Source organism: Xiphophorus maculatus, chromosome 15, assembly GCF_002775205.1.
Source record: "Xiphophorus maculatus strain JP 163 A chromosome 15, X_maculatus-5.0-male, whole genome shotgun sequence".
NCBI lineage: Eukaryota > Metazoa > Chordata > Actinopteri > Cyprinodontiformes > Poeciliidae > Xiphophorus > Xiphophorus maculatus.
The window spans coordinates 5126242-5147562 of record NC_036457.1 but is presented as its reverse complement, the minus strand read 5'-3'; the positions used below and the strand labels follow the sequence as shown (position 1 = coordinate 5147562).

The window sequence follows — 21321 nt, the reverse complement described above, 5'->3', positions numbered from 1 at the left end:
GGTCTCCGTGTGCTTTACTGTTGGTCCAGGTCCGGTTCAGTCCAGAACCAGCTCCTTGGCTCTGGTGGACCCAGGTCTGGACCGGTCCGAGGGCCCAGGAGACTCCAGAACCACTGAAACACAAACCTGTAGCAAAAACAGGTGTAAAGGTTATAAATAATTGAAGTTATAATTTAAATGTAAATTTATTAAAGCTGGAAATAAAAACAGAAATAATGAGTAACTTGCCCCAGTTATTAAATGTTTCATTTTAAAAACTAAACATTATTTCTGCAGTGAATTACATCATAAATTAATATAATCCATCAAATTTATCGGGCCTAACGCAAGCTCTGGCTTCTGATTGGCTTCTTCCACAGAGATCCTGGCTTCTGATTGGCTGTCAGCACAACTGCTCAGTTTGCTGCGACTCTGAGGTTCAAACATCAGCTGGAAAGTTTAAAAATAAATAAATTGTAATTTACTTTACGTGAGTAACTTTGGCCTCTTAGATCTGCAGTTCGGAGAGTTTGGACCGACTCAGAACCAGAGTCCATCTGAAGAAATGAATGGTTCGACTGGGTCTGAATTGTGAAGCGGTGCTGACAGTTCTGTGTAGCAGGACTGGTTCTGACGAGCAGAAGACGGTTCATAACCTGAAGTTCTGATGTGTGGACCGGTCCAGAACCTTTTCCCTGTGAACACCGGAGGGAACCGAGTAGGGAATCATTCAGCGCTGGGCTCGGTGGCGCCCCCTGCTGGCCTGCGGGGCTACAGCCTCTTCTGGTAGGCGGAGACCGGAAGCTAGCTCCATGACACCTGGCTGTCGAAGGTTCTGTTATTCTGATCAAACCGGACGGACGCCACGCAGAACCGCTGAGGTTCCGGTGTCTTCGGTCCAGACGAGGCTGAAAAACCGGAACAGTTTCTGGTCCAGTTTGGTGAAGACCAGGAGAATCCAGACTGGATCAGAACCGGGTCCAGATGGAAGAGGAAACTGCAGCGGGTCAGAACCAGATCTACTCTGACTGGACCAGCACAGACCAGCACTGGTGCTGGAGGCTGAAACCCTCAGCTTCCAGAACCAGAAGCGGTTCTGCTGGGGAAGCTTGAGGGTCCGGTACAGTGGTTCTGAACATTCCCAGGGCTTCAGCCTGGCAGTGGCAGCATCATGCTGTGGGAGGGTTTCAGCTGTCTTTTAATCCAGATTATAGTTTCTAGTTATTCTCAGCTGCTTGGCTTCATGTTTCTGGTTTTAATATTTTTCCTACATGCTGAATTCAGAGGATCAATAAAGTTTGTTTCTGTTTATATTTCTTCAGTTTTTCTGTCTTTAAAGTGTCTTCATCAAGCTCTGCGCTGGCGGCAGCTTACTTTCATTTATTGATGACTTTGGGATCAATGCAGAACTTCTGAACATCTCAGCGATGCTTTAGGGCTGACCAGTCCTCTGCAGCTGAAGCGCTCAGCTGGTCATGTGACTGCAAAGACAGGAAGTCATCAGTTTGAACTATAAACGTAAAAGGTAAAGATAATTTTATACATTACAAAGTGCTTAGTAACTTTGGTAACTATGACTAGTCTGCAGGAAGATGAAAAGTGGAGCAGCAGTTTGTGAAATCTGGATTGCTGCGATAATCCAGAATCTATTTAACTGGATTGATGTCAGAGTTATGAGATTTAAAGCGACTGGTTCCAGAGAAGTGACCTGAACCAACAGAGATCAAACCTGGAGGTTAGTTTCCTCTTTTAACAGGAACTTAGGGACTTACTGTAGGTGTCTTGTGTAGGTAATAAAGATGTTCTTTGTATGTTTCTTTATATTGTAAAGTTTCTTTAGACTGAAAGAAAAAACAGATAATTTGCTTATAAAAAAGAAACAATGCATCAATAATAAATGTCATTTGATTTGAAAAAACAAAAACAAAAAACCCCACTAACTTCCTATTAACACAAACAGAAACAGAAGCGTTGTTTCCACTAGAGGGTGCAGTTTATCCGATCAATGCTTCAGGATGAAGCTGTCAGAGCCGCAACAGATAAAACAGAAATAAAATACAGATTATTATGTTATTACTGATTTAGTGTTTTATCATTTACCTATCGGTATGTATTGACCCATTATAATTATAATGTAGTTCCGCCTCCCCAGCAGCAAGTGGCGCTGTCGGACCATAACCAGTTCCTGGTAAACGGTGTAGCAGCCGCTGTTAGCTTTAGCTGTGCCAACTTCAGGAGGACTCGGTGGCTTTTTGACCCTCTCTAGTGACCTGTAACCTTTCCAGGCAGATATCTGACCATTAACAGCCTGGAGGAGACCCGCAGCTTTTACTCTGAACCCAGTTTGATTTTAACCCGGACATTAACCCACCGCTACGCAGGTTAGCTAATGCCAGCTGGGTTGTCCCAGAGCGGCTGCAGGAAGTGACGCACACGGCGCAATGAGGATGAAGGTCTGTCAGCAGCTGCTCGGTAGAGCCGTCAGTCACCGCGGAGCCTCATGTGCCGTTAGGACCGGCTCAGTGACACCTGACACAGGTAGAACCACCAGAACCTCACTCACACACAGCTCACCTGTCAAACTTCACCTGCAGCAGGCGGGAAACCTGAAGCAGAAACACCTGGCAGGTTCAGTACAGAGAGCATCAGAACATCTGGGTAAACTGACCCGGTTCTGAACCCGGTTCATCTTAATCCAGAACCCTCACCTGAGCTTCTCCAGCATTCAGCTCATGACGTCACAGATGATGATGATGATACCATGTTTAGTCCGGTTTACCAGCTGTTATAACTGATCACGATAAGCGATCATATTAATGTTTTGAGGCCATTTCCAGGTACATAATAATAATAATAATGATAATAATAACAATAATGATAACAATAATAATCATTAACTCATTCTGAAAGGTCAGTACCGTTTAAATCCTGACGAACATTTAAAACTGGAAGACATTTTGTTTATTTATCCGTAAATAAAACAAGAAGTGAAACCAATTATGAAATCTCAGGAAACTAAACTATCGTCCAGTTTTTGGTAGATGTTTGGTTCTGCTCAGCTGGATTTGAACCAGAACGGGGTCGGATCCAGGACTCAGTAGAACCCATTTGGTTCTGCTCAGTGTTCCCGACCAAACTGACTCCAGAATGTCTGTGTTTGACAGGAAGGTGGCGCTGCGCTCCGTCCGCGACGCTGTGCAGCTCTTCGGCCCAGGACAGGAAGTCCCACCCCTCCATGCTCAAACACCTGAGCGCCAAAATCCGCTCCACCGGGCCCATCACCGTGTCCGAGTACATGAGAGAGGTTCTGACCAACCCAGTGGCCGTACGTCTCACCGCCAGGCTGGGGGCGGGGCTTACCGTGTCTCCTCATAGGGGCGGGGCTTACCGTGTCTCCTCATAGGGGCGGGGCTTAACGTGTCTCCTTCCTGCAGGGTTACTACGTGAGGAAGATGATGCTGGGAGCGGAGGGAGACTTCATCACGTCACCAGAGATCAGCCAGGTGTTTGGAGAAGTGAGTGTTTGGATCAGAACCCGTCCGGGTCACTGGTCTTCAGAACCAGAACCTGATGATGATTACGATGAGCGCACTGAGGAGCAGGTGATTGGTTCTGACCCAGTTCTGGTCTGCAGCTGCTGGGCGTGTGGATGGTCAGTGAGTGGATGGCGGCGGGTCGGCCCGGTCGGTTGCAGCTGGTAGAACTGGGCCCGGGGAAAGGTTCCCTGATGGCGGACGTCCTCAGAGTAAGACCCGATCTCTGGTTCTGGAGGTTCTGGTTGGTTCCGGTTGGTCGATGCCGGTTCTGTTGTCTCTCCAGGTGTTCGGTCAGCTGCGCTCTGTAGTGGGCGGAGCCTCTGTGTCGGTCCACCTGGTGGAGGTGAGTCCGGTTCTGAGTCGGGTCCAAGCCGAGACGCTGACCGGAACCGGTGGCCAGGAGGCGAGCGGCGAGCCCGACCCGGCCGGCCCGGAGTACCGGCGCGGGGAAACGGCGGCTGGGGTTCCGGTGTCCTGGTACCGCCGCCTGGAAGACGTCCCTGCAGGTGGGAACTGGGCCGGGTCAGAACCGGGTAGTATCAAGTTTCTGTCAGCGTTTCCCTGAGGCGGCGGCAGAGGGTCAAACATTCAGCCCGGCTTACCTTTGACCTCCAGTGTTTCTCTGCTTTCAGGTTTCAGCATCTTTGTTGCTCACGAGTTCTTTGACGTTCTGCCGGTCCACAAGTTCCAGGTGAGACGGTGACCTGCCGCCACACCTGTCCTGCTCTCAACCCTCACCCGTCCTCACCTGTCCACTGTCCCCGCCCCCAGCGGACGGAGAAAGGTTGGCGGGAGGTTCTAGTGGATCTGGACCCGGCCAACCCGGGCCGGCTGCGGTTGGTTCTTTCTCCGGGTCCGACCCTCGCTTCGTCCTCGCTGGTCCAGGTGAGGAGCCGAGCGGCGGGTCGCCTGACGCTCCGGGGGGCGGGGCTTACCCAGGTGTGTGTGCGCAGGCCGGAGAGGGGCGGAGCCACGTGGAGGTGTGTCCAGAGGGCGGCGCCATCGTCCAGCTGCTGGCCCGCCGGATCCAGCAGCAGGGAGGGGCGGCGCTGATCGCCGACTACGGCCACGACGGAACCAAGACCGACACGTTCCGGGTACGCCGCAGGCTGCCGGGTCCGGTCCGGTCCAGGGCCGCTCCGGTTCTAATGTGCGACCCGTTTCAGGGCTTCAAGGGCCACCAGCTGCACGACGTCCTGTCGGACCCCGGCGGCGCCGACCTGACGGCCGACGTGGACTTCAGCTTCCTGCGGCGCATGGCGGGAGGGGGCGTGGCCTGTCTGGGCCCCGTGACCCAGAGGGCGTTCCTGAAGAACATGGGCGGCGACGCCCGCATGCAGGTGGGTTCTGGTTCTGACCCGCAGCATGCAGGTGGGTTCTGGTTGACTCTGGGTTTTGCTCGGTTTTGTTCAGGTTCTGCTGAGGAACTGCAGCGACCCGTCCAGCAGGAAGCAGCTGATCCAGAGCTACGACCTGCTGACAAGCCCCGCCCACATGGGCGAGCGCTTCCTGTTCCTGTGTCTGCTGGCGCCCGGCCGCCTCGCCGCCCCGCCCACGCCCACCGGCCTGAAGCTGGACAGGAAGAGCCCCGCGCCACTTCCTGTGGCCGGCTTCTCCGAGCTCCGCTTCTCCTGACCCGGATCAGTACCATGTTTAGAACGGAAGTCAAGTAAACACTGCAACAGACTGAAACCAGTGTTCCCAGTTCAACTTTAATGGTTTTGTGCTACAAAAGTAGAAACGTTCTCAGGTCTTCGTCAGTCAGTGAGGAAGAGGAAGCAGAAATCAGCTTCGCTCTGATTTCTGCTTCGGATCGGAACCTCGGTTCAGATCCGATTACATATCAAACGGGTTTGATTCTGGACAGAATCTGATTTTCCTTCAGATCTGAAGTTAAACTGAATTTTTATTTTCATATCTGAAGTTAATCTGATGTTTTTTTCTGCTGCTGAAACAGGAAGTGAATTCCTGAGATTAGGAAAGCGTTGCTGGATTAATCCAGGAAGTTAATCAGCAGAGTGGAGCCTCTGATTATGGATTATTAGATGAAGCTGTGAATGGAATTAGTGGCTCTGAGAATAAAACTGAAGATAAATTAAATTCTGTGTTGTTTTTCCTACTGCAACCTGAGGGGGCGCTGCTGAGTCCTTTATGTCAGCCTGTTGAATAGGAGAAGAAGCCCTGATTACTGGACCTGGTTGGGTAAACAGAACCAGCGTTCGGGTTGCCTCTGCAGCTTTGAGACAGCATGTCGTCATGGTAACCGCTTCCTCTAAGGGTCCTCGTCCATGTCGTCCAGGTTGGGAGACATGATGAAGTGGGTGGGGTAGTGCAGCCCGCGCTCATCGGCGTACTCCTCCCAACGCGTGTCGTCACTCTCGTGGGTGATGTAGCGCTCCCCGCGCCGCGTCTCGAACTCCCGCAGGTCCAACCACGTCTGGTAGTCCTGCAGGGACGAGACGGGGACATATTTAGCACTAGCTACACACTCATATTTAGCGTTAGCTACACTCTGTTGGTGTAGCGCTTTTGCGTTAGCTACACACTGTTGGTGTAGTGCTTTAGCGTTAGCTACACACTCTGTGCAGCGCTTTAGCAGAATGAATGTTTATGCTGTGTGCACTACTAGCTTTTTAGTTAGCGCTGCCCACCACTGAATAAATGCTTCATTAACCATAATCTCGAGAATCTGTCTGAACTACGAGGCAGATTAGTCTGCAGTAATCCATGTTGACGTTTCAACAAATTGGAGCGGATGAAATCAGAACAGAACCAGGAAGGTTCTGCTGCAGCCAGGTCGGATCAGGACTGAAGCTAGCGGCTGGTTACCTGCAGCCAGGGGTGGCTCAGCGACTTGTCCACACTGAAGCGCTTCCTCATCTTCACCTGCAGCAGGTTGTTGATCAGGTCTTTGGCTGTTGGAGAGGAAATCAGTCATGAACCAATCAGCTCCATGTTCTCACCTGGACACCTCTGAATAAACCTTTATTAACAACACGTCTGTTCTGTTAGCCTCCAGGTGGCGCTCTACCTACCCTAGGTACAACATGATTCCAGAAAATGGAATAAATCGTTTTAGTTTTATGGAAGTTTTTCTGGAAAACTTCATGGAAACAGAATGATACTTTCGGTCCAGAATGTAACCATGGTGACCAGGTGACCTACCTTCGTCTGAGATCTCCTTCCAGGGGTTGGGCGGGTACATAAAGGCGGCGTTCTGGATCTGGTCGTTGATGTCCTCGTCCTCGTTGAAGGGGAACGTCCCGCTCAGGCTGACGTAGACGATCACGCCCACCGACCACATGTCCAGCGACCGGTTGTAGCCTTTACTGCGCAGAACCTCCGGCGCAAGGTAGGCCGGCGTTCCGACCACCGAGCGCCGGAACGACTTCTCCCCGATGATCCGGGCAAAGCCGAAGTCGCAGAGCTTCACCTGCCGGCAAACAGGAAGTCAGTGGGATTCCTGGCTCTCAGAACTCGGACCTGCTCAGCGGCGGGTTGGTTCTGACCTGAGGAAACGGCTCGGCCGAGGCCAGCAGGACGTTCTCGGGCTTCAGGTCACAGTGGACGATGTTCTTGAAGTGGAGATGCCTGAGAGCCACCAGGATCTGAGGAGACAACCGGGTCAGAACATCTGGTTTGGGTTAGAACATCAGGTCGGCTTAGACTTCAACAGAACCGGATTCACCTGTTGCTTCTGATGAGATCCAACATTAGCTAGCTCAAGTTAAGCTAAATATTTAATTTAAAACTAATTAATTAGCTGGACTTTTCCTGGTGTGAATGCAGCCTGTCTACATTTTCCTCCAAACAGTGGGACGGTTGTGAATGATTCTGGTTCTGTTGGTTCTGCTCACCTGCGTCACCAGGAACTTGGTGAGGCGTTCTGGCAGCCGGCTCTTGTCGCTGCATAAGATCATCTCCAGCATGTCTCCATGGAGCTTCTCCATGACAACAAACACCTGCTCAGGTGTCTCAAACATGCAGTCCAGGTTGACAATGCCAGGGTGGTGGAGGTTCTGTGGAAACGGACCAGAACCGGACCTCGATCAGCAGTGGTTGAGAGGAACGGCGCCCCCCCGGTGGTGGAGCGGCGTACCTGCAGGATGGCCACCTCGTTCCTCAGCTGGCTCTCCTGCTTGGTGGGGAACCGCATCTTATCGATGATCTTGATCGCCACGTCTCGGCCCGTCTTCCTGTGTTTCCCTGCAGAACGTGGGCGGAATCGGGTCGTGTCGGGTCGGTTCTGGAACGTTTATCAGCCGGCTGGAATGTCTCACCTCCGTAAACGATCCCAAACTGTCCCGAGCCAAGAACCTCGTCGGCAAAGATCTGGTACACCGAGCTGATGTCCTGCAGAGAGAGAACCGGGTCAGAACCGGGTCCAGTTCATCAGAACCAGGTCAGAACCTAACAACGGGATGACTCACCACGTTCTCCTGTATCTGGGAGTTGGACACGGATATGCTGATGGAGAGTTCCTCTGGAAAACAGCAGAGAGGTTACAAGCTGCAACCAGCAGGCTTTTATTGTGACATCCCTGACCTCACTTCCTGTGTCTGTGCTGCACTTCCTGTCCCTTCCTGACATTAATCCGTCCTGACAGCGGAGCGCTCCGGGCCGCCGGGCCCTCATTGATTTCAATCTGGGGGCCGATCGATGTCGGGCTGATGGGACCGTGCTCCGGTCGGCTCACGCTGCTGGGTCAGAACCTCGGCCATGCATGAAGTTTAATGCTCGGAACCAGAACCGGGTTCTGACAGCAGGAACCGGTAAACTTCCTCACAGCCTAAACTGGTTTAAACTGGTGTGAGTCCAGCAGTCTGTGAAAACTTGGTGAGGTCGGAGTGGAGCGAACGGATGTGTTTCCATGGTAACTGGAGCGGTGCGGTGGGCGGTTCCGTCATCAGGGCGTCAAGTTTTGCTGCTTCACGACTGGAAGCTGAGCAGGAAGCAGGCAGATTCCTCTGAAGGTTCTGCTGGAACCAGAACCCGATGGAGCAGAACTCTTTAAAACATTTGGCATGTCTGGAAACCATCAGGTCATGATGTCGGGTTTTAAAGTGAAATATAACATTAACAGACTCGGATCACTTCAGCATCAACGTCTGGTTTGAAACCCTGGATGGACTGAATCTGGATTAATTAATGAGTCTAAATCCAGTTAAACCAGGTTTAGTCCCTAATCCAGTTAAACCTGCTCCAAATCCTCATCACTTTCACCAGTATACCCCACCAGTCTAACTTGGTTCTGGGAACTCACTGTGGTCCTTGCTCGGCCCGGCGCCGCCGCTGGCCTTGGGGGTGACGGGCATCAGCGCCTGCCTGACGGCCTTCTCCCAGCTGCGCCCCACGGCCCGGCCCACTCCGGAAGCAGCCGGCGCCGGGCCGTGGGGCGGTCCGCCCGCGTCCTCCCCGACGTAGTAGACAGTGGAGGCGGTGATGACCTCGAAGCAGTGCGGGCTGCCGCCCTGGGCAAGATGGCCGAAGTCCTGGGCCGCCTCCACCCGCAGGATCTCGGACAGAGGGATTTCCTGCCGGGAGAGAGAGAGTTCCTGAGAGGAGGAGAGGATTCATTCCTGCATCCGTCCTGAATCAGTCAGAGCGGCGCTCCGCCCGGCCGGGACTCGGACCCCTCAGGATGCTCCTGCTGCACGGCGCTGCGGCCAGCGGGGGGCAGCATGTCGCCTCATGAAAGCAGAGAGGAAGCTGCAGGGTCAAAGGTCAGGCAACACATTTAGGAAACTCCTGAGATTTATTGACTGGATCCATCCGCTGCTGAAAGTAGTTCCTTAGACTCCTCCTGAACACAAACCGAGCCGAGGCAGCGCAGAAGCAAAGAACAGGAACACGTTTTCCCTCCACCAAGTTTTCCTTCCATTCAGGTTCAGAATCAGGAAAATATTTCTAATGTTTTCTTGTCATGAAATGAGTCAGATATGAACCCAGAGAACCTGCAGCCTGACCAGGTTCTACTGGTTCTGACTCACCAGTAGAACATCTGGCTCGAGATAAATGCACTCCACACTTTTCAGATTCTGATAGGTAAAAATGTTGAGAGCCAGGAATCATTTCCTTTTGCTCCACTTGTCCCTGAAGATCCCAGCAGAAGTTTGTAAACCTGAAGGTGTTGGTACTGTGAGGGTGTGGCTGCGGTTGTCATGGTAACAGCATGAAGCAGACCCCGTGTCGCAGACGGGTCTGCTCGCTCTCCTACCTTGTAGAACTTGGCTCCGCTGTCGTTCTGGAACAGAGTCAGGCTCTTGGTGTCCAGCCTCCAGTAGTGCCTCTTCCTCTGCAGACACACACACACACACACACACACACACACACACACACACACGCACACACACACACACACACACACACACACACACACACACACACAGTATCGTCTTCATCACCTTCATCAGCACTTCCTGTCTAAACGTGTCAGAGGGAGGAGATTCCCTCACTTGGGGATTTACGAGTTGAAGGAACCTCAGAGGAATGTAACTTTTGGTTCTGGGCTCAGAACCAAAACCAGACCTCGTGGTTCTGGTTCTGAGCCCGAACTCCCGGCCGTCCCCGGCAGCGGCGGGCTCACCAGGTTGTCCCGGCTGCTGTAGTGGACCATCCAGCCCTCCTTGACGGCGGCAGAGCTCCTCCTCTTGGTGTGTTTCACCGACTGCACCACTCTCATCAGAGGGATGTTGCTGCTGGTCGACGGGCTGCAGGAGGAACGCCAACTTCCTGTCAGAGGCAGGTCTCCTTCCTGCTGACCAATGGGAGGCGGCCGTCTCACCTGATGGCTCTGGCCGTCTCGTCGTCTTTCTCTGCGTCTCCCAGGGAACCGTCCATGAAGAAGAGTTTGTCCTCGGGCGTGGACGGCTCGTCCTGCTCGTCCAGACTCTGACCTCCATCGCAGTTCAGGTCGCAGGCCTCCACCTCCATGGAGGCCTCGGGGTCCAGACTGGGGCTGAGCGGCTCTGCACCAGAACCAGAACCAGAACCGGACCGGACTCAATCACCACATTACAACCGCATGACCACCAGGGGGCATTACAGGACCTGGGTCTGCTCGTTTACACACACAGAGAGAGACATGACCCGACACACACCCAGCATCCAACCAACTGTACATCCATCCAACCAACCAACCTTCCAACCATCTGTACATCCATCCAACCATCCAACCATCTGTACATCCAACCAACCATCCATCCAACCATAAATAAACTAACTCCGCCCCCAGGCAGCCCTTCATCAGTGTATCTGCCCCCTTTCTCCGTCTTGCTTCGATTTTTGTTATCATCAATAAGCGATCAATAAGTGCTGATTGGAGCTGATTGATGATCAGCAGCCACCTGAAGCTCCTGGATCGGGTAAGCCAGGGGGGCCCAAAGTCGGTCCTGGGGGCCCGGCATCCTGCACGTTTAGTTCTCTCCCTGGTACCAACAACCTTCTCAGCAGGTCCATGTTCTTCTCAGGCCTCTAATGATCCATCATTGGATTCAGGTGCGTTAAACCAGGGAGAGACTAAAACATGCAGGAGGCCGGCCCTCCAGAACCCGCTTTGGGCCCCCTGGTGGTAAGTGGTTCTGTTCGGTTGTATTCTCGGAACCAACGTGGATCTGCTACAGACTGAAGGAAGGGAACTCACCTCCGTTGAAGTCCACCTCACCCAGACAGTCCCGAGGAACTTTGGCAGCGCATCGCTTGTGGCAGTTGAACTTACAATCTGCAGCAGAGGACATGAGCAGGTCATCCTGCAGGCCAGCTTCTGCCTGTACTGGTTCTACTGGTTCTGCTCACCTTTGCACTGCAGGCCCTGTCTGAAGAGCCCCTTCAGCAGCCGCTTGCAGTACTGGCAGATGGTGGGCCGGGTGTAAGTGTGGATGGAGAAGGTGTGGGGGACTTTAACCCGACCCAGCACCATCTTCTCCATCCAGATGGGACGGCCGCTCAGCAGGGAGTTACGCTTCCCGGCCCCCAGCAGGGGGCGCTGTTGATGGAAAAAAGCATTTAGCGGAGGCTAATGCTAAAGTGCTAGATCTACACAGTAATTAGCGGAGGCTAATGCTAAAGCGTTAGATCTACATAGGGCTGGGAGAGTGAGACTCGTGAGACTCAATGTCTCACGAGTTTTTCAATTCACGATAGTTTAAATGGCTCTACCGCAACTATCGAGTATAAATTGTCGTTCAAATAATAAACTTTCGCCCTCAAATTCACTGCGAGTCTGGTTTATCCGACACCCTATGAATGCATCACTAGGCCCTCGCCCTTACCAACCTGAACATTTTCTACCAATCAGGCTGCGCGGAGTAAACAAACAACATGGTGACAGCGAGAGAAGTGAATGAGACGGAAACTAAAGAGGAATCAGATGAACTAGTTTAGTTCCGAAGAGAAACAGCTGGATCAATAATCTGACAGTGGTTTGGATTTCATATGGAGGATGTCCAACAAAATTAGGTAATTTGCGAAACATGTTATCAAACTATTGCCACAAAAGTTTGTACCACAAATTTATTTCACCACCTGATCAGATTATTCTTTAACCTGCCGTTCAGAGCCGGTAGAACCGGCCCGTTAAAGTCAAACCTGGAGACGTAGCTATGATTCATTTAGTGCTGTGCAATGGGAAAAGTAACTCAAAACTACTCATTCTTTTCGTCTTGCTCTCTGTCGGCTTTACGATGCACGTAAACTTGTTGCCATAGCAACTGACAACAACACAACTTTATGTATCAGGATTCAGTACCAAAAACACTCAAACATTGGAGCAGAACCGGTTTCGATTCTGCTAAAGCAGAACATTCAGTTCATTAGTTTTATGCTTTTAGTGATTGTCGTGGTAGATTAGCCACCGCTGCTATTAGCCAAGCTAACACAGCTGTGGTCGATTAGCTAATTTAAACACCTGCTCTACTGATGCTCTGTCAGTTTGTGAGTAGATAGCTTTTTCATTTTTACGCTGAACCAAAACACCTTATTCCACAGGACATGTATATGTTACGTTTGTCAAAGTCAAGCAAGTGACTGACCTACTTCCATCCCTTTTATTTCATATATGGAGATTACATTTAAGTCTAGCAGGGGACTGTTGGCAGGAACATAAGAAGAAGAAGCAAGAATTTTTTATACACAGATTAACACAGACACGACAGGAGCTGCGTCTGCAGGCAGCCAGCTGAGCCGGCGCCATTTTTGAAGAAGGACATGTGGCAAAGGTCGTCGGGACCGGGAGTCGAACCCGCGACTTCTAAGGCCTCCAAATGTGGGGCGTGCTAACCCCCTGCATCACCACAGCACGCCCCAACATACATGGTGACATCATGCTGCAAAGAGTCGATAGTTTAAAATAACATTTGAAGCTTATTTAAGAATATAGTGATATCTATCGTGTATCGTGATATAGCAAAAAATATATTGGGATATTAGATTTTCCTCATATCCCCCAGCCCTAGGTCTATATGGTAATTAGCATAGGCTAATGCTAAAACCCTGGATCTACATGGTAATTAGCATAGGCTAATGCTAAAACCCTGGATCTACATGGTAATTAGCATAGGCTAATGCTAAAGCCCTGGATCTACACTGTAATTAGCATAGGCTAATGCTAAAACCCTGGATCTACATGGTAATTAGCATAGGCTAATGCTAAAGTGCTATATGTACAAGGTATTAAAGGAGCTGTAGTGACACTGAACACAGCAGCTCCGTCTAAAACCTGATCTGTATTCATTTCTCTATTCTAACATCCCAGTTGTTCTGTGTTTCTTCCTGTGTTTTAAATGTTATTGTGTTTATTCCGCACATTAAAAGGAATTCTGCTTCTATTTAGTTCAAGCTAAACTTCAGTCCACTGAAAGTTTACAAAATAAAGTTTTGGACCCGAGAGAAACTTAGGGATTGGATCTGACCTCTGACCTGCAGGAATAACAACGTTACAACCTCTGCTCGGAGGTCCTGATTGGGTCGGGTTCAGGCTCTGATCTCCATGATTAATGAAATTCCAGTGATTGACCTGCAGCCATCAGACACTGTGTGTGTTCGTGTGTGTGTGTGTGTTCTCTCTCATTCTGTGTGTGTACCTCCTCCAGCGGCATCGGGGGCAGCTCGGTGGAAGGCGGTCGTGCCACAGACAGGTTTGGACCCGGCAGAGAAACGTTGGACAGCCGTCTCTTCCTGCCGCTGCAGTTGTTAGGGATCTTAAAGGCGCAGCGCTTGTGGTAGTTCAGGCCGCATCCTGCAGGGGGAGCGCATCTGGTGAGCCAACCTCCAGCTCCACTAGCGTTAGCGTTAGGCCGCGGCGTCTCCGTACCTTCACACTTGAGGCCCTGCCTCACCAGGCCCCACAGCATCTCGCCGCAGTCATCGCAGAACGCCGGTGCCTTGTAGGAGTGAACGTAGAGCGTGTGCGGCCGAATCTGGAAGTCTTCCTGCTTGGCGAGCGCTGAAACACGGACAACAAGAAGAGTCGGGAAAACATCTGCGGCTTCCACAGGATTAGATGGCGACGGCCGGAGAACCGGACCGGAACCAGGTCCGGAGCCGGACCGGGATTTCCTGTTTCCACTGAGAGCAGCCGATCCGCCTGTCAGCAGATTTATTCCAGGTTCTGTTTAATGATCGGCCCACAGCATCACTCCTCCCCTCACAGCCATTACAACAGAACCAATCAGAGCTGAAATATACTGGCACTGAGTGACAGTGGGTGTGTCCCTCTACTTTCTGATTGGACAAAAACCAGGAAGTGCTCCAGCAGTGGGAGACATCCTGGCTGGTTACATTCAGAAGGTTCTGAATGTTGTACCGGGTCAGAATCATCATCACTCTGAGCTGAACATTCTGGGGAAAAACCCTCAGAGTCATACCGGGATTAAACTGGGATTAAACTCTGAAATATTTCATTTATTATGAATCTTCCTGATGAATTTCCTCAAATCTTGAATGTCAAATTAATGAAGCAGTTTTAGAGAAAAACATGGATCAGATATGATCAGATTATGATCAGATTATGATCTGGTGGAACCAGCAGCTGCTGCCTTGCTTCATGACTGCCATTTGTGCAGACAGGAAGTGCAGCTGCTGCACGGCGCTGCAGCTTCCTGGAGGAAGTTCTGCCGACCCGTTTCATCCTGCAAAGCGACTCGGATCCGCTGCTGCCGCCGCCCAGGCTTCAGGCGGCCTGCTGACACGGGGCAGGAAGTGACATCACTGTCTAGAGCTCTGCGGTTCAGAGCAGAACGGCGCTGACAGGAAGCGCGCTCTGAGTACATCAGCAGGCGAGACGAAAAGGAGAAGGAGAAGAATAAAAGAGGCCTCCAGAGTCACTGGAGCACCTCGGGGTCAGAACCAAGGTCCAAACGGGCCCAGGACAAACAAACCCACCCATCCAGAATCAAGTTCTGGAGGCTCTGGAGCACCATGAAGGAAATCTCTGTTCTACACTGTAAAAACTCAAAACCTCACTAAGTAGTTCTGTCTGCTTTTATCATAAATCTCTCAGTTCACCAGGGGCCCCAAGGCAGGAACCAGTAGGAACCCAGCAGGTACCAGTAGAAACCCAGTAGGAACCAGTGGAACCCAGTAGGAACTCAGTAGGACCCAGTAGGAACCAGCAGGAACCAGTAGGAACTCAGTAGAAACCCAGTAGGACCCAGTAGGGACCGGCAGGAACTGGTAGGAACTCAGTAGAAACCCAGTAGGACCCAGTAGGAACCCAGTAGGAACCCAGTACCCTCTCCCGCCCCCCCAGTAGGCCCCGCCCCCTACCTGACAGCACGGCCTCCACCAGGTCGCCCTCCTGGATCTCGTCGGCGGTCGCCAGGCGCTGCAGGATGTTGCTGGACGTCGGATCGTGGCGGAACAGCAGGATTTTATCGTACATCCCGAAAAATCCACATTCTGGGAACTGAGAGCCAAACAGGGCGGAGTCAGAACGTTCATCCAACCAACCTGTAAACTCCAGGGAACTTAACAGAATCTGATCAGAACCATCCAGCCAGAACCGGGTTTCCTGAACCTTCCAGCAGGAAAATTTCCGGCTCTGATGCCTCTGGTTTTAATCTGAGGTACCGGCCCTTTAAGAGACTCTTCTTCACCTGATGATGAAGATGCAAATCCTCCCAGATGTCCGGTTCTGATCTGACCCGTCTGAGGCCCAGATTGCCTCTGTCCAGATGTTATCAGGGACGGGAACCAATCAGCTTCCAGCTCCTTATCAGGTGAGTGCGGGGCTTTGCCCTGAGCTCTGACTGCCAGGCAGATAAAAACTTCCTGCTGCAGAACGTCCTGCTGGGTTCAAACCGGAGCGCTGCAGGTTCGGATGGCCCGGACGGTCCGGTCCGATTGTCTGGACCTGCAGGTCCGGATGGAGTTCAGGTTAATCCCATCGGATTCCCTCCATCCAGACTCCAGTTATTCTGGAAATCAGCTGATTTCCCATCAGTCCAGAGACCAGGAATGTTCTGAAGGAAGTTCAGCTCAGGTCCGACAGCAGCTGGTTCTGATGGACCCGACTTTAATGGAGCCAGCAGATAATCCAGGATAAATCGTGCGCTAATGGCCGCCGGGTCAAGGAGCTGCAATTAAGGGATTAACAGAACCGCTGATGAACTCTAACGGGGCCTACCAGAACCACACATATGAGAACCGGACCTGTCAGAACCAGCTGGTGACTACGAGGACATGCCTCAGACTCTTTGGGTCTGAAGGTTCTGGTTCCGGTTCTGAACATCCGACCAGAAGGTGGAGTTCTGGATCAGCCGGTTGGAGACCCATTGATTCCAGAACCCGATCAGAACCTCAGATCGACCCAAACAGCAGCCACTGAAGCTGCAGCACCACCTGTCCTTGGTTACCATGGTAATCAGAAGAGAGGACGTCACGTCTCCATGGTGATGCAGCAGAAATGTTGAACTTTGGGTTCTGGTCCAGAACCGTCTGGTGGAAAAGTTGTGGTTCTGGTCCCTAAACTAACCCAGAACCGTCCAGAACCATGAACAATAAAGGTTCTGGTTCTGTTCGGTCCCAAATGGAGATCCAGGTGTTTGAGAACTCTGGAACCGGATCTCTGGAGTTAGACCGGAGTCAGATCCCACTGAGTTCCGGGACGGTTCTGAACCAGACCAACCGAACTTCTGTTCTCTAACAGAACCATATTCATGACAGCTTGGACAGAACCTTCTGGCTTCTGAACCAGTCCAGGACACAGTGGGAATGTGGGGAACTTCCCGCTGCCCCTGAAAGCACCGCAGCAGAGCCGTGACATCATCCAACACAAAAACAGGAAACAGAAGATTCCCGCCATTTTGTCACTGAACGAGCCGGGAATCAGACCTGGACACACTTTCCCCGGTCTAGAGCAGAACCCGGCCGTTCCTGGACTGGATCCGATTCCAGGATCTGGATCCGATCCCGTTTGGACTGGAGGAATCCTGAATGAAGTTTTGTCCTGTTGTTTCCATCAGAAACAAAAACAGGAAGGAAAGAGGAAGTTGATCCTCGGTTTCCGGCGGGAATCAGACCAACGAGTCACGTTCCCAACAAACCCCAGCAGGTGGCGTCAGTTCCAACCAATCAGATCGCAGTTTTCATTTTCCAGAGTTATTCAGGAAGCTGCTCCGCTTCCAAAAAATCCAATGAATCGCTTCATACGACTCCTTTGATCTGCTGTCCATTACTAAAAATTATAAAGATTTCATAATAAATAAATCTTTATAAATCATTGGTACAGAAATGTGACAACATTTTTTACACATAATAAAAATAACAAAACAGAGCGTGGAAATAAAATGTAAATGCATATAAATATTGTAAAAAATAATAAAATTATCAACATCAAACCAGAACTTTCTGTTCAGCAGAATCAGTTTTTCCATTTTTAGAAATTATTTTTTCATTGTTTATTAATAAATAAAATGAGAGTTTTCTTGTTTTTTGTGTTTGAATCGATAAGAAAATAGTCGATTTATTGTATCGATCTATTGATTTAATGCTATAACAATTATCATTTATCAGATGGCTGGCGGTTGGATGTAAAGTTGTGCGACTCGCTCCGTCAGCAGGTGGAGCGGCGGCGGCGGCGCTGAAGGGCTCCTTGAAAACAAGCAGCAGCTGTCAAACAGGAAGTGGAGAGCGCTGACGCTGCAGCAAGCAGGAAGTGGCATTCCCTGAGAGAAGACACCACTTCCTGTGATGAAACTGGAACCTGGTCTGAGACCAGGAACCAATCAGCTGAATCAGTGATCAACAGATCTCTGGCAAGGATCAATATTAAACAGAACAGAGCTTGAACGACCCAGTTTCACCCCAGAAGGCTGTGTGTGTGTGTGTGTGTGTGTGTGTGTGTGTGTGTGTGTGTGTGTGTGTGTGTGTGTGTGTGTGTGTGTGTGTGTGTGTGTGTGTGTGTGTGTGTGTGTGTGTGTGTGTGTGTGTGTGTGTGTGTGTGTGAACAGGTGGTGTGTTCAGTTCGAGTGGTGAAACAGAAGATGCTGAGATAAGACTCGGCTCACAGCAGAAGTCTGCAGGTTGAACTGTCGCAACTCCTAATCCCGGATCATTGTTATCCCTGATCCGGTTCGGGTTTCTGATCCAGTCTGGGCTCCCGATCACCAACCTGTTCCCCTCCTGGCCTGTGGGGGCGCTGCACCAAGAACCACTGAAGGAAATGACACAGAAACCTCTGAAGACACTGAGAGCAACTTCCTTCTTCACCAGATGGAAACAAGATGGAGGCGTCAGATTTTAGCGGTTGGAGGATTTCTCTTTAGTCTTTGGCTAAAGACCAGGAGCCATTTCTGCTGCTAGCGCTAGGCTAGCATGCTAGCTTTACCCAGAATGCCCTGCACTGTAGTCCACTTCCTCCTTTTGGAGCGGTCTCCAGTCCGCTTGGCATTCACATTCAGACCCAATCAGAGTTCACTTCAACCGAACCCAGACCGAGGTTTGGAGGATCAGAGGTCAGAGGTTGATTAGCATTCACACCTCACCAACCGGGCTGGAGTTTATAGACAAACGGACTGGAGTCAGATTGAAACACACTGAACTAAATATGTAGTTTGAAGCTTAGCTTGCTAACTAACTACTTAGTTGTCAAGCTAAAGCTATGTGTTCAGCTAATAGCTAAACATATAAAGCTATATGTTTGACTTGTTAACTAAATATTTGGCCCAAACTAACTTGTTGTAGTTTCAAGTTACGTGGTTCCTGCTGAAGTGTCTCTCAAACCCGCCATACCTTCTGATCCACGATGGAGCAGACAAGCTCTCGGACCGCCAGTAGCGACACGTCTCCGGGGTCAAGGGTCACGGTCTCCCTGTTGAGTCCGATCTGTAGCAGGAAGGAGACGCCCTGCAGGGAGCCCCTGGAGTTGGTGGGGCTGGGGCCTGTCTGGCTGCCGTCGGACAGTCGGCCGCAGACGGCGGCGGGCGGGCTGGGCGACGGCGTGGGCGGAGCCTGGTTCTGGGCAGGGCATGAGGGCGGCGGGCTGTTATCGGCAGACATCTTGTGTTGTCAGAGAGCGAGAGATCTGCCAGGTGGAGAAGCTCAGTCAGCCGACGGTGGTCTGGCCCTCCACTTCCTGTCTGCTTCCCTGCTGCTTCCTGTCGCCGCGGAGCATCTCTGTTTCCAGGGAGACGACGCTCAGCTGGTCAGGGAAACACTGGGTTCGGGTCAGAACCGGACCAGTCCGCACTCAGAGCGCCTGCAGCTGGAAACACAGAGACGGAGAGGACAGAAAGGTCAAAGGTCAGCTCTACTCGGACGTTAGGATCATAGAGCTTCAGTCAGAACCAGAACCAGACTTATTGGGCCAGACTGGGTCACAAATAAAGAATTTCACAGCGAGAAGACATGAAATATAAATGACAGACAACCAATTAAAACTGATAACTGACATAAACATGACAAGTCTCATTCTGCTCAGGACACTTAGCGCTTAGCATTAGCTTCTGCTAAATGCACTGTAGGTTTAGTGCTTTAGCATTAGCTTCTGCTAAATGTACTGTATATTTAGCGCTTTAGCATTAGCTTCTGCTAAAACTTATTTACATAGTACTATAATATTAGCTTCTGCCAATTATTGTTATTACTGGATAGAAATATGAAACGTTAGGGGAAGTAAAGTAAGGATAAAGGAACAATATGTTGATGTATTTGCAGTCGTGTGTTTTAAAGACAGAAAACTAAAAGAATTGTTCTAACAGAGCAGATCCTCAGGATGTCAGCTGTTCATGTGGCCTTCAGAGAGACCGCCTCTGTAGCGCCACCTGAAGACAAAACAGTTTGTGTCCAGCATGTGTGGGGTCTGCAGAGATGCTAGCTGCCTTTTTCCTGATCCTTGACCTGTACAAGTCCTGGATGGAGAAGATTTGAACCATCTGTCTGATTGAACCTGGAGTAAAACCTGGAACCTGGAGCTGAACCTGGCGTAAAACCTGGAACCTGGAGTAAAACCTGAAGCTGAACCTGGAGTAATACCTGGAACCTGGAACTGAACCTGGATATTTCCTGCAGAACTCACCAGGACATTTCAGGTTTCTTAACTTTCAACTAAAAGTGATCAAAGTGAAACATTAAATCGGTTGAATTGATAATCTGAGGCAGGATTTAGGATTGATAATCTGAGCAGGAAGGAGGATTATCTATCTAAATTAAAAAGCTCTGGCAGGATTCTCCAGTGTTTACTAGAAAGGTTCAGAACCCGATTCAGGACCCGGTTCTCCTCACCAACAGCAGCTCAGTTTGTCTTTGATATGAAGGTTTCACATCCTGTGGATGTTCGGTCCGGTTTGTTTAGTGAATCTTTGGGTCCAGATCATCGTCTCCTCTGCAGAATCAGATTTCAGGATCCTGTTGGACACAAATGGCTTTTCAAAGCGAGTCATCCGATCCGGTTCCGTCCCACTAAAGTTTCTGCACAAACACAAAACCTAAACTTGAGAAGAACGATAGTTATATGGGAAACTGATTTTGGTGAATTATCCCGTCAAACCCACATATTCCATCCTCCTCTGTAATATTTCATCATTTCTATAATATGAAATCGATGTGAGGAAGGTCACAGGTTCACATTCTGATTTTTCCACGAACCATCGGCGGTTTAACTGTTTAAGAACCAGCAGAACATCTGGAAACATCTGGACCAGAACTCAGCTGAGAGCCGTAATGAATTAATTACCACAGAGGAAAAAATCAACTGCAGCAAGTCTGACAGCAGCTCGATCCTCAAACTGGATTTCAGAGTTTGAAAGAAGAAAAAGTTCAAAACTACCTCCGATTTCACAGTGTCCATCCAGAACCGAGCCCTACACGAACTGTTCCCTCGGAACCAGCAGGATCCTGCAGCAGTACCTGCGAGTCCAAAGGTGTCGGTCCTCCGGCCGGATCACGCAGCTCCAGGCCGAGGATGGAGCCGGTTTTTTCCGCCAAACTACGGCGACGGTCCGAGCGGCAGCGGTTCGGAGCGGATCTGAGAGGAGACGATCTGTTACAGAGCGGGGAGGGCTCACTCTGAGCAAAAAACCCAGGACCAGACACTGGGGAGAGGGCTCACTCTGAGGTGATTTCTGAGAGGACATGAGCAGAAAGAATGGAAATGTATTTTAAGAGGAATGGTAATGTTTTGCATAGTTCTTATGCGTTGTACAGAGTTTATTTATAGTCATTATTAATTTTCAACTTTTGTCCTTATTTAGGCCTTTATATATATTCAGGTCAATAATACTTAACTGGCTAAAATTAAACTTTAAAATAGAAAAGAATCATGAGGAGAGGGTTATTTTTACACAATCATTTTCATTACTTGAATTTTTGT

At 50.3% G+C, this 21321-nt stretch overlaps 2 protein-coding genes and 1 long non-coding RNA gene across 6 annotated transcripts; 1 reads left to right on the top strand and 2 right to left on the bottom strand.

Moving 5' to 3' along the window:
• Positions 1–57: 57 nt before the first annotated feature.
• LOC111611351 lies at positions 58–2167 on the bottom strand. The gene is made up of 4 exons (XR_002754008.1): positions 2080–2167; positions 1752–1820; positions 1354–1460; positions 58–126 (listed from the first exon to the last, which is right to left on the bottom strand). It is a non-coding gene; the product is annotated as an uncharacterized LOC111611351 (long non-coding RNA).
• A 13-nt stretch (positions 2168–2180) lies between these two features.
• On the top strand, positions 2181–5615 carry ndufaf7 (NADH:ubiquinone oxidoreductase complex assembly factor 7). Its single transcript, XM_014471066.2, has 10 exons — positions 2181–2517; positions 3144–3304; positions 3414–3494; positions 3614–3724; positions 3799–4021; positions 4148–4206; positions 4287–4400; positions 4469–4612; positions 4682–4855; positions 4929–5615. The coding sequence occupies exons 1-10, from the start codon at positions 2421–2423 to the stop codon at positions 5148–5150; spliced, it is 1386 nt and encodes a 461-aa protein (XP_014326552.1). The 5' UTR covers positions 2181–2420; the 3' UTR covers positions 5151–5615.
• On the bottom strand, positions 5209–20965 carry prkd3 (protein kinase D3). Of its 4 annotated transcripts, none has more exons than XM_023347458.1 (20): positions 20779–20965; positions 20235–20420; positions 18744–19215; positions 15279–15417; positions 13825–13956; positions 13595–13749; positions 11310–11499; positions 11158–11235; positions 10300–10483; positions 10102–10225; positions 9733–9810; positions 8779–9049; positions 7946–7998; positions 7796–7868; positions 7615–7721; positions 7373–7534; positions 7025–7123; positions 6681–6948; positions 6345–6430; positions 5209–5961 (listed from the first exon to the last, which is right to left on the bottom strand). In XM_023347458.1, the coding sequence occupies exons 3-20, from the start codon at positions 19008–19010 to the stop codon at positions 5788–5790; spliced, it is 2640 nt and encodes an 879-aa protein (XP_023203226.1). In that variant the 5' UTR covers positions 19011–19215; positions 20235–20420; positions 20779–20965; the 3' UTR covers positions 5209–5787. The 4 variants fall into 4 exon arrangements, with proteins under 4 accessions (XP_023203226.1, XP_023203225.1, XP_023203227.1 ...); XM_023347457.1 differs by having other exon boundaries at positions 20235–20357; XM_023347459.1 differs by having other exon boundaries at positions 20235–20357; positions 20859–20965.
• Positions 20966–21321: the final 356 nt, after the last annotated feature.

Coding starts and splice junctions, on each gene's coding strand:
- ndufaf7 (XM_014471066.2), top strand. CDS start 2,421: ATGAGGATGAAGGTCTGTCAGCAGCTGCTCGGTAGAGCCGTCAGTCAC. Junction 3,495..3,613: donor TCAGCCAGGTGTTTGGAGAA/GTGAGTGTTTGG, acceptor TCTGGTCTGCAG/CTGCTGGGCGTGTGGATGGT. Junction 4,613..4,681: donor CCAAGACCGACACGTTCCGG/GTACGCCGCAGG, acceptor GACCCGTTTCAG/GGCTTCAAGGGCCACCAGCT.
- prkd3 (XM_023347458.1), bottom strand. CDS start 19,010: ATGTCTGCCGATAACAGCCCGCCGCCCTCATGCCCTGCCCAGAACCAG. Junction 9,811..10,101: donor ACAGCAGCCGGGACAACCTG/GTGAGCCCGCCG, acceptor GTGTGTCTGCAG/AGGAAGAGGCACTACTGGAG. Junction 6,431..6,680: donor GAAGGAGATCTCAGACGAAG/GTAGGTCACCTG, acceptor CCTCTCCAACAG/CCAAAGACCTGATCAACAAC.